Source organism: Drosophila gunungcola, unplaced genomic scaffold, assembly GCF_025200985.1.
Source record: "Drosophila gunungcola strain Sukarami unplaced genomic scaffold, Dgunungcola_SK_2 000173F, whole genome shotgun sequence".
Taxonomy (NCBI): domain Eukaryota; kingdom Metazoa; phylum Arthropoda; class Insecta; order Diptera; family Drosophilidae; genus Drosophila; species Drosophila gunungcola.
Window position 1 is genome coordinate 45,941 of NW_026453334.1, and position 18,291 is coordinate 64,231.

General features: G+C 43.3%; 1 protein-coding gene across 4 annotated transcripts; it reads left to right on the plus strand.

Moving 5' to 3' along the window:
• The first annotated feature begins 234 nt into the window (after positions 1-234).
• On the plus strand, positions 235-17,984 carry LOC128265901 (PHD finger protein rhinoceros). 4 transcript variants are annotated; one of them, XM_053002131.1, is made up of 7 exons: positions 235-532; positions 764-962; positions 3,047-6,930; positions 7,002-7,089; positions 11,704-11,788; positions 12,772-13,104; positions 14,317-17,984. In XM_053002131.1, the coding sequence occupies exons 3-7, from the start codon at positions 3,774-3,776 to the stop codon at positions 15,784-15,786; spliced, it is 5,133 nt and encodes a 1,710-aa protein (XP_052858091.1). In that variant the 5' UTR covers positions 235-532; positions 764-962; positions 3,047-3,773; the 3' UTR covers positions 15,787-17,984. The 4 variants fall into 4 exon arrangements, with proteins under 4 accessions (XP_052858091.1, XP_052858088.1, XP_052858087.1 ...); XM_053002128.1 differs by lacking the exon at positions 12,772-13,104 and having other exon boundaries at positions 238-532; positions 739-962; XM_053002127.1 differs by lacking the exon at positions 12,772-13,104 and having other exon boundaries at positions 238-532.
• The last annotated feature ends 307 nt before the right edge of the window (positions 17,985-18,291 follow it).

The window sequence follows — 18,291 nt, forward strand, 5'->3', positions numbered from 1 at the left end:
AAATGTTTAAGTAACTGCTAGGAAATAACGTGTGCTGACATAAAATAATGATGTTCATATTTAAAGAAAGCTTCAAAGAAGTCTTAACACAATTAAGTTTTATAGGATTATTGTACTTAAAAAGTTCAAAAGGTCAAAATTTAAAATTATAGGGCTAAGTTAAAATTATATTATAAGGCGATTATAAATTAGTGAACATATTGTTTTATTTCCTGCTATTTTTAGTCGAGACACAAACCTCCAAGCAGCTGGCTGCGAAAGTCTCCAAACTCTCCACGCGTGTTTTGCCGCGTTAGCCAGCACTTCTGGACTCCGAACTTCGTGGCGCTCGGCAAAAGTCGTCAAAAATTCATCCGAACTGCCGGATCGTCGAGTGTCCTTTAAGGCAAAGGATGCTTTGAAATTTGCGCAGTTTGCGTGCGGTTTTCGGAGCAATAGGATGCAGCAGCAGCAGCAGCAGAAGCAGCAGCAGCAGTAAAAACAGCGGCCGCCAAAGAATCAACTTAAGCGGGTTCAATTCCAGAAAGGAGTTGTGAGTTTATAATCTCGCCTATTTCTCCAACACCATCCCCCCCCTTATCCAACATACCCCCCATCCACCACAAAAACCTTGTGCGAGGTCCTAGTAAATCATCCTTAAATTTGGCGCGTTTCCTGCGCGTTTTTTAATGCTGTTTGCCGCTGCAATCACAATTACGAACTCAGTTGCGGTTACTCTCGGTGTAATATCGTTTATAGTTTTTTTTTGCTCAATTTTTTGCAGTGTCCACAGTGTATGAACAATTCATAAAAAAAAAAACATATAAACTCAAGTTCTGTGAATGGAAAATCCAAACAAAAAACTATTTTATGTGACTTAAGGGAATCGAGTGTGTAAAATTTGGGTGTTTTTTTGGGCTCTGCAAGGACCCTTGGATTACCTTGCGGGGCGAGCGGAATCGGCAGACATAACTTTGCTGTCGGTGAGTCTGAAACATATATAAATAAACACGGCTGACGTCAAAATATAACCTCCCGCGTCTTATTTTCATTATTAAAATAATAATAAAGTGCTGTTGTTATCGTTTAGATGTATAATGTGCTTCAATTATATTTTCTGAAAGAAGTAGTTTCTTTGTTTGTTAATTGTTTATGCTGTTGACTGTTGTTCGTTGTTGTTAGGTTCTATATATTTCAATGAGTTTTCTTTTATCATAAAAATCCCTTTCCTTTTGAGAGTTATTTGCTTTTTAATTATTTTATTCAATCATGAATTAATAATGATTTTACTAAGCATTTACATTAAATTTTGAAAGAATGTGGGGCTACCTTTATGTGTAAAAAGAATATTTAAAAAAGTTTCTATTTATTTGTAGAAAGAAATTATTTTTTTGCTTTATATATTCAACATTTAAAGCCAATTTTTTTTTTTTTTTTAAATTTTATAGTTATAATGAGGCTTCATTGAGTTTATTTCATATTATAAGTATTCAACACTTTTATATACCACTTTCGTGTATTTTTGGATATTTTGGTATAGAATAGATTTGGGGCTTATGTTTTTTATGAAGGTATTAATATCTAATTACATATTTCGGTCCTAATTTTGTGCCCCAAATCCGAAAGAACATGGCTATACCAGTGCATGTGGATTTTGTGTATTTATAGAATTGCCGTCCATATCATTACGGCTGCCATTATCAACGCCTTTATTACACATCCGCTTTTGTGTTGCGCCTATTTTGCGTCCATTTGTTTTCCTGCAGCCGCACACTTTCCCTTTGCGCCCTTTGATCTTTCACAATAGTTGCGAAATGAAGGGTCATAGGCTGGTGGGGTGGTGGTGTGGTGCGGTGCGGTGCGGTGCTGTGCGGTGGTGCCATGATAAGCAACTTGTTACGATGACCATGATGATGAGCGAATTGAAAGCTTTTGTGCCCCAACCCGCCTGCGGTTTTGGCCCATTTCTATACCCATTTTTCCCTTTCAGTCCTTACAACAATCTTTTTTCCCCAGCTTGGGATCAGGGTCAGGGCTGTGAAATCGAATCATTTTGTAGGCTTTATATTTAATTTGCATGGTCTGGTCGCCGCACCATCACCACCACCACCACCACCACCATCGAAGGGTTCAAAGGAAATCCTTACCTTAAATTTTAACTTTCTGTGGCCCAAATTTCCACAGCAGTTGACTAAATTAAATAAAGGCAGCGGCAACAGTTTTTTTTTTTTTTTTTCTAAGGTCAGAAGTATGCCATGTATTTGAGGAATATATCTGGGGAGTTTCAAAAAAAAAAAAAACAATGAAGCTGGGAAAACCAAAAGATTGCAGCTTGATTGATGATAAAATACTCAAGTGGCCGCTAACGTCCTGAGTTGGAATTTTCTTGATAATAGTGGCAGTCTGTGTGGAAATTTTTGGGCTTTCATTGGCCCTAACAAATTAATGGGGATGGCAAAAAAATCAGCTCAAGCCCTTATGGTTTTATTTTAAAAATTGGGAATAGGGTAGTTTTATAGGTAGGTTTATGTAATAGCAATAAGAATTTTTAATACATTTTGAATAGCTCAAATGGTTACTTTTTATTGATTAAATTTTTGTGCTTTAAACGATTTAAATATGTTTTTTTAGTCAGAATAAAGCTAATTTTTGCTACGCAATATTACTGTCGATGCAAATCCATTTAGACTTTCGAATTTCAGCACAATGCAGATAAACCGAAAAGGAGTAATAAGTACATTTTGGCCCACTTAAGAGCTAAACTACGAGCAATAAATATTTTCTAGGAAACACTCAAGGCAGTTTGACTTATTCCCCCATAGATTTATTTTATTTTTCCTCTCTATTATTTCGCTTCCTCCTTATTGTTTCCGACATGGCATCTTGGCCAACACTTTTCACATTTTCCTCGAACCGTTCGCCTTTTCCTTTTGCCCTATTGCTGTTGCTTCATTAGTTTCATTGGATTTGCCATCGAGCAATGCAATGCAGCGGCAACAACAATACGTTAAATTGTTGCTCCAGCCGATTTCGTTATTTCGTTATTTCAAATTTCATTTCCATTCAGGATGCCTTGGAGCGACTGGCGACAGGAGAGGAAAATCAAAATAACACATCGAAGGAGGCTGCAAAGCGAAGATATTGCAGCTGCAGCAGCAAAATCGACTGGGACAGAAGCGGGTATTGAGGCGGCAAGTGCAGCAGCAACATAGAGACCTTCTCTCTGGCCCCTTTTTTTCGGGCAGTGCATATTTTCAAGCCAACAAAGAGCTCGAGCAGCGTGTAAAGCGGCGCTGCAGCCGCAGAAAATGGCCGCAGCGAGAACGGCAACATTTACAAGTGCAGCGGCGATAACAACAGCAACAGCAGCAACAGCAGCAACATGAATGAGACCTGCAGCAGCTGCAGCAGCAACATTGCACGGCAACGCCGATGATAATGATAATAATAATAATGATGACGATGGTGCAGACGAAGTCGCTCAAGCGCATGATGACGACGTTGTTGAGTTGCAGTTTCAAGAGCCACAACACAATGCCAAGTGCCAGCAACAAGCTGAGCGAAGGGAGAATTTAAGTGCCAAAGGCAATCGGAGCAACACGCAGCAGCAACAAGCAGCAACAGCAGCAGCAACAGCAACAAGATTTTTCGCTAACTAAGCAGAATCCAAACTAAATTTACATAACAAAACAGAAGCAGACAAAGCAGAAGATTCCGCAGAATCTCCATCGCCCAGAAGCAAAAATCAAAAAGGACGAAGAAAGATAGCCAGCTGCAATATTCCCGACAGCAACATGTCAGCTCCACAGGGCGTCAGAGGGCGTGGCCTCTCGTGGGTGGTGCTCCTGCTTCTGCTGGCCACCACATTGGGCGGTGGTGGCTGGGCGGCGCCCACAGTGGGGCAAAATCAGGCGCAGCCACAGCAGCAGCACCACCATCAGCACAACCGCCATCTGGAAATCGGAGTGCAGGGCAACACGCCCACACTGATGGAGGCCAGCACCACCAGGGATGGCAAGCATGCACCACTGGCCACTACCAAGGCCCCACCAATGCCTGGCAGCACCAGCGCCACCAGCACCACCAGCACCACCGAGATGCCAAGAGCCACCGATGAAATACAGGTGGCCAAACAAGTGCCAACAGTTAAAAAAGCTGAAAGTGGGGTATCTGCAATCAGCATCACTGAAGGGCAAACCACTGAAAGGAGTTCTAGTGAAGGAAGCACCACTGAATGGAGTACTAATGATAGAAGCACCACTGAAAGAAGTGCTAGTGGCATAGGCAACCCAAAAAGAAGTACCATTAAAAGTAGCACACCTGAAAGAAGTACCACTGAAAGAAGCACAACAGAAAGAAGCACCACTGAAAGAAGCACCACTGAAAGAAGCACCACTGAAAGAAGCACCACTAAAAGAAGCACCACTGAGAGAAGCACCACTGAAAGAAGCACCACTGAAAGAAGCATTTCTAAGAGAAGCACAACTGAAAGTAGCACCACTGAAAGTAGCACCACTGAAAGTAGCACCACTGAAAGTAGCACAACCACTGAGAAACCAACCATAGCCAATGAATCACTAAGAAGAACCACTGAAATACCAGTTAATATGACATCAGCACCACCGGCAAACAACAAGAGCAAGAAAAAGGAATTCCAGGTGGTGCAGCTGCTGGATTTGGAGCACACGGTGGCCCCACCTCTGGACAGTGGCCACGATGGCCTCAAGCTGACCAAGAAGAAGCAGCTGCAGCAGCAGCACTTTCCACCCACCATGGCCACCACAACCATAGAATCGGAGATGGAGAGAGTGCCCACAACCACCACAACAGCCAAGGCACCACCGCCCCCGGCCACGCCCCTGCTGCCAGTGCACAATGGCTACCTGGGACCCATTTTCATGGGCGAGAAAACGTTCAGTGTGGTGCATCCGCTGAAGAAACCGCAGCCAGCAAGCCACCAGCATGTGGCTTCCATTGAGAGCCAGTTGCGCAATGGCCGATTGGTGGAGATTCTGGCGCCCACAGCTCTGCTCGAGCAAATTCCCGATGTAACCAGCACCAGCACCACCCACGAGCCACCGCAAATGGCAGGAGCAGCCTCCTCTGCTTCAGTGCTCTCCACCACCGTTTTCCAAGTGCCCGAACTCCAGACCACTTTGCCCATCAGCAGTAATGAGCAGGCTGCACCACCTGCACCACCTCAATCACCTGCACCACCTCAACCACCTCGCATCGAGTCCAAGATCTCTGATATCCAGATCGAAGTGTACGACTCCACGGTGGACTCCATAGTGGCATCGACGAATTTCCGCGACAGCGAGGGCTTCTATGCACCACCGCAGCAGCAGAAAGTGGAAGTGGGCACCACCAGGCCACCGCGTGAGTTTGAGCTGCCATTGCCGCAGGAGCGGTTCACCCAGTATGTGATTGATCGGGCGGATGTCTCAACTTCCACTCAACCCGCGTCGGGTGGTGCTGGTGGTGCTGGTGGTGCTGGTGGTGCAATAATGGGCAAGCCGGAGCCGGCGGCCATCGAGATCCACATCAATGTGTCCGAGGCATTTGGCAGCGAAAGCGAGGATCTGGAGTTCTCCTACAGGCAGCCCTCGTTGGTGAGCGACAAGCAGGGCAAGCCGGGCGATGAGATCCTGGTGGTGGAGATAATCGATAATAGTGCGGATAACAGTAGTGCGGAATCGGGATCATCGTCATCCTCTTCCAGCGGGGAGCACATCAATCCGATCTTCACCTTCCGCAATTCTGATGCAGCGGCTGCACCACCGCCCCCAGTGCGTCCACCTCAAACGGTTCAGGATGCCGATGAGCTGTTCATGGCTGACTTAAAGGAGGGTGGTGCCGGTGGTGCAGGTGGTTCGGTTTCCATGCCGCGACCACCGCCACCGCCACCACCGCCGCCACCCAGGAAGCCCAGCATCGATCGCGATTCGGACACAATCTTCTACATTTCGAACACAGAGGTCAAGGTGGGTGAGTCGCTGCCCACGGTGGTGCCCATAATGCCAGTGGGTGAGCAGCAGCAGCAGCAGCTGCAGCAGCAGCAACAGCAACAGCGCAAGTTTCAACTGGAGAATCAGTTCTTCCCGGCCAGCTATGTGATGGAATCGCCACAGCAGTCGTCGCTGCAGAAGCAGCTATCCGAGGAGGACATCATTCTGTCACCTCTGTCGCACCACAACTCAGATGCACTGAAGATCTTTCGCAGCTCAGCGTCGTCGTCGTCGAGTGGCGATGGTGCACCACCGCTGGACGTGACCTATGTGGGTGAGTCTGTCATCGAGGTGGAGCAGCAGCCACAGAGCTGGAGCAGCACGGCAGCACCACCGCAACAGCAGCAACTGCAGCAGCAACAGCAACAGCAGCAGGATATCATTATCCAACCGGCTGTGCTGCCGGATCTGGCTATTGGAGTGCCCGTAATTGGTGAACTTCCGCCGCAGATCGAGCTCAAGGAGATCGACTATATGCCCGGCGAGCTGGGCCAGAACGGCATGGGCATCTACGAGAACGACATCCAGAGCAACAGCATCGACGGCGAACCGGATGTGATCGAGAGTTCCATTCAGTATGGCGGCGATTTGATTGACGATGGAGCAGGCGGTGGCTTCGACGGCGTCGAGGGCTCCTATCCCTTCGAGAGTCCCGCCCACCGCCAGCAGGGCCATGGTCATGGGCTGAGCCGCCTGCCGCACCAACCATCCGCCAACCACTTACATCGCGAACAGCTCCCGGTGGCGGAGATGGTCAATGCCACGCTACTCCAGCGATATGACAATGGATCAGGATCGGGATCGGGTTCCGGATCGGGTTCGGGTTCGGGATCGGGATCGGGATCGGGATCTGCCTCGGCAATGGCGCCTTTGATGGCCAGTGGAAGTGGCAGGAGCGCAAATGCCACTGCCCTCTCCGAGGATTCTTTGGCCGACTACGATGGTGAGTTGGTGGAACTATATATATATAAATATATATCAAACCTGTGCTTCCTTCACTTTTTGGTTTTGCAGGATTCTTCAATCTCTTTGCTGTTTCCATGGGTCTCATCATTGTCATACTGCCCTCAGCACTGCTGGTGTCCATGTACTGCGCTATTAAGTAAGTAACATTAAAACCTAACCATAATTAAAATCCTTTACATAGGAATAAAGCTAGTACTTCTAAGGGAACCTAAAAGTGTGTAACGATAGAAGACTAACATATATGTTTCAGGGTTATGTAATATTAATTTATATTTAGAATTATTAAACTAAAACATCGCAAAAGGTATATTTTCTATTTTAAATAAATATATTAAATCCCGACCAACAAGATATACTAAAAAATAAAAAATATTTTTTAATCTACTATAAAAGACACAATTAAAAGTTGGAAATACTAAAGTAAAAGTATAAAATAAGGAAAAATAGGCAGTAACCTTACAGTACAGTATAACATAACATTCAAATTAATATTAATGCTTAAAAAACGAATTAGACCTATTTTTGTCTTTAAAGACATCGCACCATACATTCTGGGGTAACATTTTCTAAAATTAATGGGGTATAAATTATTGTTTATTATTATTATTTATTATTATTATTTAAAAATATTTCTATTTTTTACAAAATTTTTTTATATTATAGAAAACTATTTTTTTTGGGGTGATTTTAATTTTAAGTATAGGCTTACAATTTAAAAAAAGTCTTTCTCTTATGAGTAAGTTACTTTTTAGAATAAAAGCGTTATATTCATTAGGAAAATAGTTTCTGAAAATTGACGCGATATTTCCTTGTTTTTGGAAACAAATTTTTTTTTTACTAGAAACCTTTGTTAGTGGACTTATGAAAAATAAAGTTTAATGGCGAATTTATAAATTTAAGTGTTAATTTTAATTCGAGTGTAGGAAACAAGTCCTTTTCTTGTTGGAAATATGTCAAATACATAATCCTAAATAACCCAAATTCCATGAGTACAAGATTTTAAGTCATGTGGTTATAAATAAGAAATAATTCTAGAAAGCGCTTTTGCTCAACTTCAAGTAAATAAATAGCTACATTATTTGAAAAGCGCCACCCTCAATTCAAGCCATCTGATAGTTATCGAACCCTCGTAAATTGATGGAGATACCAACGCCCGCTTAACCTCAAACGCCCCCCCTCCCCCCACCCCCCCAAAGCGATGGTACTGCCATTCTTGGGGCCAACTGTACCCAGACAGTATGGTCTCTTATACTGAGCTCCTTAGCCATTTGGCTGAGCTAATTGGTTACGCCTCGTGTGGCGCTTAATCAGCTTAGACGGCAATGTCCCACACAAATCAAAAATAATTGCAAGAAATTGCGAGAAAGCAGTGACAGCCGGACCGAGAGGGGGGGTAAAGAAAGCAAGGGGAGGGGAGGGGGGGGTGGGTAGCAGAGGATGAGCTGGGGTGAAGCCACCTTAAAATAGAAAGACAGCAGATGTGGGTGCGGATTCTGAGTCCTGAGTGGCGGGCAACCCTAATCCGTTTCCGCCACTGGGTTTGCCCTAAAGCTACACGGAAAACAAAGATTAAAATTTTTGGAAAAAATTGGTCTTGGTGGCATCACTTTGATATCTTTCATAAATGTAGAGAGAGCGAAAAATTACCGATTTGTAATATTAATTTTAAATTGAAATTACATTACATTTACATTAAAATGTTAAAAATGTGTTGTCCTTTACGTATCCAATTGATACAGGCAATTTTTTTCTTTCTGTGTATATATATTTTAAGCATTTTAAAGTGGGACGAAATGTGTTGCCTACTTTTGAGCGGCAACCCACGCATGGCAGAAGAATGCACTCAATGTAAAGCAATTTGCCGGGCCAACCCACCTGACCCCTGACCCCTGAACCCTGACCCCGGAACTTCAGAACTTCAGAACCCACCATTTCCCGCAGCGCTCGCTGCAAGCAAGGCATGGCAAATCGCATTTATCAGCTTCATTCGTGGCATTTTATTTCTCATTCGCAATTCGCATTGCCAGCGACAGACAGCAGCTGAAACAGCAACAAAACATTGACAAATCTGTGACGGAGTTTAAGGAGGTCGGAGGTGGGTGGTGGGTGGTTGGTGGGTGGCTAGTGGGTGGTGGCAATTTGAGAGCAATGCCAGGGACGCACATCCTTTAGCGCCCGCAGTTCTGGCCCGTACATAAATCTTGAGCACGCCACGAATTGGGTTGAAAGCTGTTGGCGAAGCTGCTGCTTCTCTAGATGTGGATTTATATATACATATAAATACGAATATGCACACAGCAAGAAAAGGTGGGTCATAGCCAGTTGATTTATTATCCTTTATTTTTAGCAGTTTCAACCTATAACGATGAAGTTGTTGCTACCTAAAGAGCCATGTTCTTTGAGACTTTCCAAATGTTTTAAAATCCTAGTGGCATTTATTTCAGAAATATTTTTATTATTTCACCTACAGGTAGTAAGTTGTTGCTAATTTGAGAGTATTTTTTAAGGCTCTACAATTTTAGATTTCAAATCAAAGTGGCATGGATAACAATACAAAACTATTTATTTTTGTTCTTTTTTATTTCTTTGAAAGTATTTTTAATGTGGTGGCCACTTTTTTGAAAATGTTTTAAAATACATAGACGCGGAGTTTATTACATAAATATATTTTTTAAGCGTTTTTAGGTTATTTAAAAGTATTTTCAACCTACGAGGATTAAGTTTTTGTTTTTTTTTTACAGAGTGTTTAAAATCATAATGACATGTATTATGCACATTTTTGGTTCAAGCATTTAAACATGTATTAACATGCATATATTCATGTAAGTAGCTTACATCTTTCATTGTTTTTGTTACTAGCTTTGCAATTGTAAAAGCTGTATAATGCAGTTTGTGGCATTCGTTTGGCACTTAAGAAAATTGCTCCAAAATTTTCTTAATGTCAATTTGTCCACTCAATAAATTGGCTTATTGTAAAAATGTCAAAAATGAATTGGCATTTCCCCCTGTGTACACACATATAATTCTGGGTGCTAAATGCCAAACAAAATGAAAGCGGAGAGTGAGGGGGGGAATTGGGGGATTGTGGGTGGTGTCAGGTTGAGAAAACTGAAGGCGCAACAAATCAACGCGGCGGAATCGGGAATCGGCAAGGCCGGAAACGGAAGTCGCCGCACACACATCCTCATTCACATTTCGCATTCACATTCGCATTCACATTCACAGATGATGTAGATGCCAGGAGCTAACAAGGCAGCTGCTTTCGGAAGGTGATTCCTGTGCCCCTGCTTAAGACCCATTTTCCTGATTTTCCCGCTTTTCCAGCTTTTCGCCGAATGCCGCAGGAAAAACGCATAAAGCGGCAAATGGCAACCGCAAACGTTGCCAGTTTGTTACCCCAAACTCCCCCAAAAAAAAGGTGCCGTGAAAAGCCAGCCAGCGTCAAAATAAAAAGGAAACACACAATTTATTTGCCTTATTCCCTTCTGCGGGTCAGGACATTGTGGCTCCTTGTGCGTGTTTTTGGTGCTGAGATGTTAGGATGCTGAGATGCTGAGATGTTGAGATGCTGGTGTCTGGAAGGAAATTGCACAATAAACTCTTGAGACGAGAAATTAGTTGTGCGTGTGGCTCGTTTCGGCGGCGTTTCGACAACCCAACTTGAAATTTGTTGAGTGCCAATAGCATTACGAGAGCAACAAAGTCCCTTTTTTGGCGGGGCCAAAACGACAATGGGATACTTTCGGAACAGCGCCAGATATTCACCCACTCACCCACTCACTTACTCACGGAACTTTCCCATGGATGTGCTAATAATATTTATGGCGCTTTCGAAGCCAACTTGAGGAATTTTCGGGCAACACACATTACCAGATTATTTCTGACCTTAAAATTTAGTAGGTTGTATTTCTCATGGGGAATAGGTACTTGGTACTTGGACTGTTTCAAATGGAATAAAAGTAATATAAATAGATTTAAATGGGATGTGCCAAGAAATGAGCTTTTTGCTTAAAAAACATTGCCAAAAAAAAATTGTGCTTATAGTGGCAATCTAGTGCATACTATTTTATTAAGTAAAAGGGTTTGGGGTTTGAATTTTTGGTATGAAAACCAATTTCCTTAATTTTAGGAAAATTGTACTTATTTAAGGAATAATAACATGGCCTTCAAGATAAGCCTACCATACATATTAAATAATGTCTCCTTAATATATATGGCCATGTTTAAGCATGAAATCAAGGAATAAGTTTTTCTAAGCTTGTGCTTTAGTTTCTTAATCAATTAAATTTATAATTCATTTATCTTAGAATATTAGTCTAATTGTATAATCAGTAACCATCTTTAAGTCTTAAGTACAAAGAAATTAAATATAATTGGGATAACGTCTTAAGACCTCCACAAACTCATGAAATTGGCAAAACTTATTGCAAAACGAAGCAGTAAGTGTAATGTATGCATTCTCGTAATCAGATTTTAAGGGAAGACATTCCCTTTAAGCTCGTTTTTGCCATTTTATGAAGTCAGAGGCATTGCCTAGGTAATTGCAGGCGACCGCAAAGTAGGCAACAAAATGTTAATTTGAGTCGCGGCATCATTAGAAATGCATTGGATTTTGAAACTCTGGGCTGCGCGCCGCCGAAAAGCTGCGGCCAGGCGTCGACTGCTTAACAACTTTGCCGCCTTTGGCCCACACACCTTCTCCGTCTCGCTTGCGCACTAACCCCGTCTCTTTCCATCCCCCTATTTGCAGGTATGTCGTGGGCAAGAACACAGGATCGGGCACGGGTGGCGCCCAAGGCGACGACAGCGAACAGGGCCAGGATTCCAAGCATGAGGTGAGTTCATAGCGCACATCTGAATATTAGTCAGTGCCCCCAGCCCACCTGAAAACCAAGCAACCCACCCACCGCCTCGACCTACCCCACCACATCCCCACTCTTGATGGAAATTGAAATTGAAACGCAAGTGCCATCAGAGAGTGTCTTCAACTCTTACCTGCCCACCACCATGCCACGCCCCCCTGGATGCACTTGCTCTCGAGCTCTCGACAAAATTAAACAATGCCAGAAATTTCCGGTGGAAATTTTATTGCGTTTATTGCGTTCCCACTGAAATTGAGAGCTGAAAGGCCAAAACTTGAGACGAAACTGCGGTTGGATAATGAATATAAGGGGTCTTAAACTAGAGTATATTCAATAATTCAGCAATAAAGGTGTTTAATAGCTCTATAAAAACAAAGGAAAACCCATTTATGCTTTGGCAAAACCGATGATATACAAACGTTTTTATTATTTGAGTGAAGTTATACATAATTTTGGTTTAAACTGAAAGAACAAAACAAAGAACAAATGATTATAGTTTAGACCATTTGGTTTAAAAAGTTTTTTTTTTTTGCTCCATAAGTATACAAAATGTTACAACTATTATTTTTGAATTAAAAACTTTATTTGAAATTGAGGCTTAAGTTTAAGCATAAAATTCTTGGCTTGTTTTAAAGGCTGATCTTCATTGATGACAAGTACTTGTACATGAAATTTAATATCAAAATTCAAGACTGCACAGATGTAACCAAAGGTTAGGGTTCAAGTTTAAATGGAGCTTGAGTTGACTTGAAATGGAAATGAATTCCCTTGGCTGGTAATGAAATTCTCTTGCCCTTTGATGGTGTGCGAGCCAAGATTGTGTGTGAAAGCATCGAAGTGTGTGCGTGAATTGCATTCGCATACGCATACGCATACGCATTCGCATTCGCATTCCAGTTAAGTACAGAGAATGCTCTCTCTCTCTCTCTCTCTCTTTCTCTATTCGCCTCTTGCAGTCTGAAATGTCGTCATTCTCATCATCTGGCACAGCATTTGCATCCGCCAGCGCCACCTCGAGCACCTCCCCACGACCACGAACAGACCACCACCCACCGCCCATGTCCACGCCCCCAACTGGTGTCAGTCAAGGCCATTTTGTGTCGCCTGGTCTGGAGTGCCTCGAGTTTCGGTTCGAAGCGGGGACCGTGGGTGTGGGCCATGTGGGTGGCTCCATTGGTGGCTCTGCTGGTGGTTCTAGTGGTGACGATGGCGGCTTTGCTCCCTGTGGCTCCGTCACCAAGATAACGCTCAAAGATAATCATCTGATTGTTGTCACCGAGGAGCGGCACGTAAGTTCGTTAGTCATCCGATCAGGCCGTCTTCGTGTGGCCACCCGCCATCCATCTCTGGCCGGGATGTCCTGCTCTGTCCTGCTCTGTCCTGCTCTGTCCTGCTCTGTCCTCTCTGCTCGACACTTCTGGATGTTGTCGTAGTTAGTTCGCTGTGCCTTGTGCCCGTCCAAACAAGCATCTTGCCTTGACTTTCGCACACTTTCGAAATCATTGAAGAAGCGATTCGATTGCATCCAACAAGTAATTTATTTTCTTGATGCACAATTAAGCTAACACAAAGAAGGCACTTATGATTGATTTGGTTAAGTATTTCAGTTTAATGTAAAAAACATACATGGGAGCACCTAACTAAAATATACCTTTTTTTTTCAGTTAACCACCATTGAATCATTTTTATTTAGAGTTATAACATGGCTTTATTTAAGTTCACAAGAATCAATAAAAACAACGTATGACTGTTTTCAGATCTTTCTTTGTCACATACATTTTTATTTTAATGTAAAGAAACGGATTAACCCCTTGCCGTATAGTCTTATTCTTTGAAACTGGCAGCTATTGAGTTTTTACCTATAGCATTGTTTTAAACATTTTTAGCTTTGTTAGTAATTTGAATTACTATACTATACATTGGGTTCCGCACTTTCCTGCTTCTCTTTCTGAACCTTTTGTGTTAAGTAAGTACTTTGTTTACCGCACTCTCGCCCTCTGACACTTTGGGGAAACACTTTTCCACTTTTCCACTTGTTCATTTGTCCTGGCCTTAAATGTCCTTGGGTGGTGGTCCTGGCACATCAATGGCCACCTGCGGGCCATGAGACAGTGAACGAGGGTCAGATTTGAGTCTGAACAACAGCCCGGTGTCTTCTATTTGTCAACTTAAGTGTGCGAGTGAGTGTGCCTGTGTGTGCCTGCGTGTGTGTGATGGTATATCCTTGGGGTGTATGTGTGCCACAAGCATATGCAAATGCAATTTTCGACACTTTCCGCATGGCAGCCAACCGATTTGTCCGCTCTGTCGCCCTACTCAACTCCCTCTTACCTCTTTTCCACCCGTTCTTTGCCACTTTCTACCGGCCCCCCCTCCACTCTCCCCTCTCAATGTCGTACCCTTGATGTTGTAGCTGGATGTGTGTTTTTGTTGTGTGTAAGAAACCTATCTGCATATGACCACCTGCCATCGATTTCAATGAAACTTCTATCTCTTCGCAGGACATATCGCGAAATGCCCGGGAGACGAAAATGCACACGGACAAGGATGGCGTCTTTGTGGTGGAGGTGGCCCGCGGCATCGACTCCAAGCAGCTGGCCGGCGATCATCCTGGCGTGACCTTGGACGCCACCGAACTGCCCTTCGACAACAAAGTGGCGCCCAACGGGGGGCATTTGCTGGACAAGACATTGCCGCCTTGCAGCCACGAACAGCAGGTGCAGGTCCATGCACCGCCCCAGGACTTTGCCGCCGGCCATCCCGCCCCGCTGCACCTCATCGAGGAGGCCGAGGAGCATGTCGCCGAGGATTTGGCCCAGCCAACACACGAATCCCACTCCGAACTGGCCCGCACTGGCCTCTCGCAATCGGACCTCAGCTCCACTTCGTCGAGTGACTCCAACAAGCGCTACTGCTACGGCAACCAGGAGCTCTATGTCATCGAACAGCCGGGCTATGCCACTAGTTCACCCACGGCCAAGCCCATTTTGATTAGTCCAAACCAAAGTCAAGATCAGGAACTGGAACACACGGATACCGATGCATGCCAAGTGTCGAAGAAGTCAGTTGCACAAGTTGGCAATTCGGTAGAGGCGCTAGGCTCAAGTCAAGTGACCGTTAAAGAAACTGAGGTTCTTTTGGAAAAGTCAGAGATTCTAGCAAAAATTGAGGTACAGAATCCACCGCAAATGGAGGTAGTTGCTCCACCAGAAAAGTCAGTTATTCCGGAAAAGATGACAGCGGTTGAACTTAAAAATGAGGAGGTGACTTTACCTAATGAGGAAGTGGTTCTAACAAATGAGGAAGTAGCGCCACCAAAAGACGAAGTGGCTCCACCAAAAGAAGAAGTGGCTCCACCGACAGTGGAAGTCTCTCCACCAAATGACGAACCAGTTCAAGAGGTAGTTAAACCCCAAAAAGAGGTGGTTAAGCCCGATTCAAAAGAGGAACTTGAAATGGAGCCCAGACCAGATCTGGTCGAGACTAATTCCGAGTCTGAAAAAGAAATAGAGTTACCAAAAGAAACAGAAACAGAAACAGAACCGGAAGCCGAGGCCAACTACGACAGCCTGATGAGTCTGCCGGCGCCACCATCCACGGAGGAGATCAAGGAGCTGGGCGACTACACGCTCATCGAGTCCAACCAGTTGGACAGCCTGCCACCGCCACCACCACCACCGCTCCTGGAGGCCACCAGCACCTGCACTCCTCCGGCGACTGCAAATGGCAAGCAAATGGAGGGCATGCCCGCATCCATCGTCAGCACTGGGAATGGAATCGGCAAGGTCGTCAACGTGGTGGTGAGCGTCGGCGGGGAGGAGCCCTCCACCCTGACACCACCCGCCTCGCCGCCCGCCTCGCCACCGCCCTCGCAGACTTCGCAGACGCAGTACGGCAACGGCAGCAATGGGTTAACCAACGGCATGCATGTCAACCATGCCCTGCCCATCGTGGATGTGAACGGCAGTTAAGAGATCAGGCTAGAGAGGTCAGGTAAGAAGGGTTAAGAAGCGGCGGTTTTTTTTTTTTTTTCATCGCATCTCGTGGAGATCCCGACACGGAGACGACTAGCTTGTAAGGATTACTAGGAGTAAACCCCAACAACCCAAAAAAAAAAAAAAAAAAATACAAAAACTGTGTGGCAAAACTTAAATTGAAATATACACTTAATAGAGAGAAACTTTTTCCACTTAATGTTTGTTGATTTTCGAATATAACGAATAATAACAATTAAATGCGATTAATATAAATAAATCATAATTAATTGTTTGTCTTTTTGCGGCTGGTAGCCTCTCCCCCCGCCCCACCTACCATCCACCATCCACCATCTACCGTTTAATACTATATTTACCAACCAATCGCTCCAGAATCTCTCTCCATTTGGAGGGAGATGAGGCTATCGAGTATTTCAATGTCTATAACTACAAACAATGCGAAAAACCAGAACAAAAAAAAAATAAATAAAAATCAAATAAGATAGAATCTGCATACGAACTACAACATGATATAATACATAAAAGAAATGCGATACATAGGCAAACAAAAAAGAGCAGCGAGGTGCCCAATAAAGAGTAACTACCGATATGTAACGATGCATAATTAATTAGGCTAATTATTTACACACACAAAAAGGAAAACTAAAACGCCAAAAATATGAATGTCAAACCTGTAGCAGCAATGGCATAATTGTAGTAAAATTAATTGGTATTCGATGGGCCACTTCATGGCCAGAAAATAACATCAAAGTGTGTCCTGTGTCCGGATCCCCATTGGGGTTTAGTGTATAGAGTTCTAATTGGCAGCAATCCGGAAAGGAGGTCATAAATAAGTTGGTTTCAAAAGCATCAATTGCCTTTAAGAGGGATTTTATTGAAATAATGAGATCGAGATCAATTTAACCAAATGTTCTGGCAGCCTAAAGCCTTTCCATTTCCATAATTGTTTCCCACAAATTTGTTTAAAAATTTTCGAGGGCAAAATGATAGATACAAGGGCAGCTAGCAAGTCAAAACCCAAATTCCGGACATAGACACACCCAAATATCGTTGATATCTCGATATTCGTGTTTCGCAAATTACACAATTCACTTGACAAAATCAAATGTGCCGAACTTTTGTAGCAAGCCAATACAATTTACAAAGAGAAACGAACAATTTATACAATGCCAATATGGTGATTACAGCAGAATTATATAACCTTTTAAACGAAAACGAAACCAAAATAGTTCTAGTCCTAGTCGATATATATATATATTTAAATATATATGTGTATGTATATTTTTTTCGTGTGTGTGTATGGAAAAATTAGGCGAAAAAAGAGGACTTCAACTCCAAGCAAATGAGAACTAAATAACTAACGATAGGCATAAGAAAATTGAAAATTGGCAAACTAGATAAATGCAGACCGTGGACATATCCACGACATTTGCCCCACATTAATGGTTTACCCACAATATATACAGCATTGATAAAATATAGAACAAAACTTAACTCTTTAACGAAAATTCTTAGAACCTAAGCCAGACACAGACGGAATAATAAATAAAGCCCAGATCCGTGCACTGCAAGTGGCGCGTTTTAGTGTAAGTAGTAGGAATTAACTATGCCCCGGATATGGATATGGTGAAGGGGTCGTTTATAGGTGGAACATAATCCCTGGCTAACGATTAACCACTTTTGTTGTTTACGTTTGTTCAAATTGTTTTATTGACAATTAAGTCCCGACGGGCGAGCGAGAATGCCAATGAGAAAATATTATGAATATTATTAATGAATAACCCAAAAAAACACTACTCGTAAATCAAACATAAAAGTTAGGTAAAGCGTGCAGAACTTTTTTTTGGGTCGAACGAAAGCATAAAAAAAGTATAAGTAAATGTGATTGTTATTTAACCTTAAGTTATTATTAAAACTTAACTTAAACTGATATGTGTGTGTGTGTATGCGTTTAAGATAATGTAAAGCCAAACGAAACGAAACGAACCGAATTGAACAGAACGGAACGGAACGAAACGATAACGAATGGCAATGGAACGCTCAAAAGTAAAGGCAAGCGATAAACGATTACCGATTAACGATAGCTGGCAACTAGGCGAGAGCATGCCCTGCTATAAATTTAAATTCAATATTAAGAACGATTGCAACCGAAACCAAATGAGAAATACACACGAAAAGCAAAGTAAATCGAATATGCATTTTCCCTGGGCGGGGTTGAGCGAGCACTTGGCATTTTGGAATTTTTAATTTTGTGTGTTTCAGACTCCGCCAGACTCCAATCGATTTGCGGGCTGCCATCAAATCGAACCGAGCGGAGCCACTCAGGCGATTCGGTTCGGTTAAAGACCCATAACCCACCCATCTTCCCACCTTCCCACCTTCCCACCTTCCCACCAACCATTTGGGTACGAGGACCCAAAGCAATGACTGCAATGTGTGCAAAGGACGAGCTGCGAATGGGAACGCCAGCAGCAATGGAGT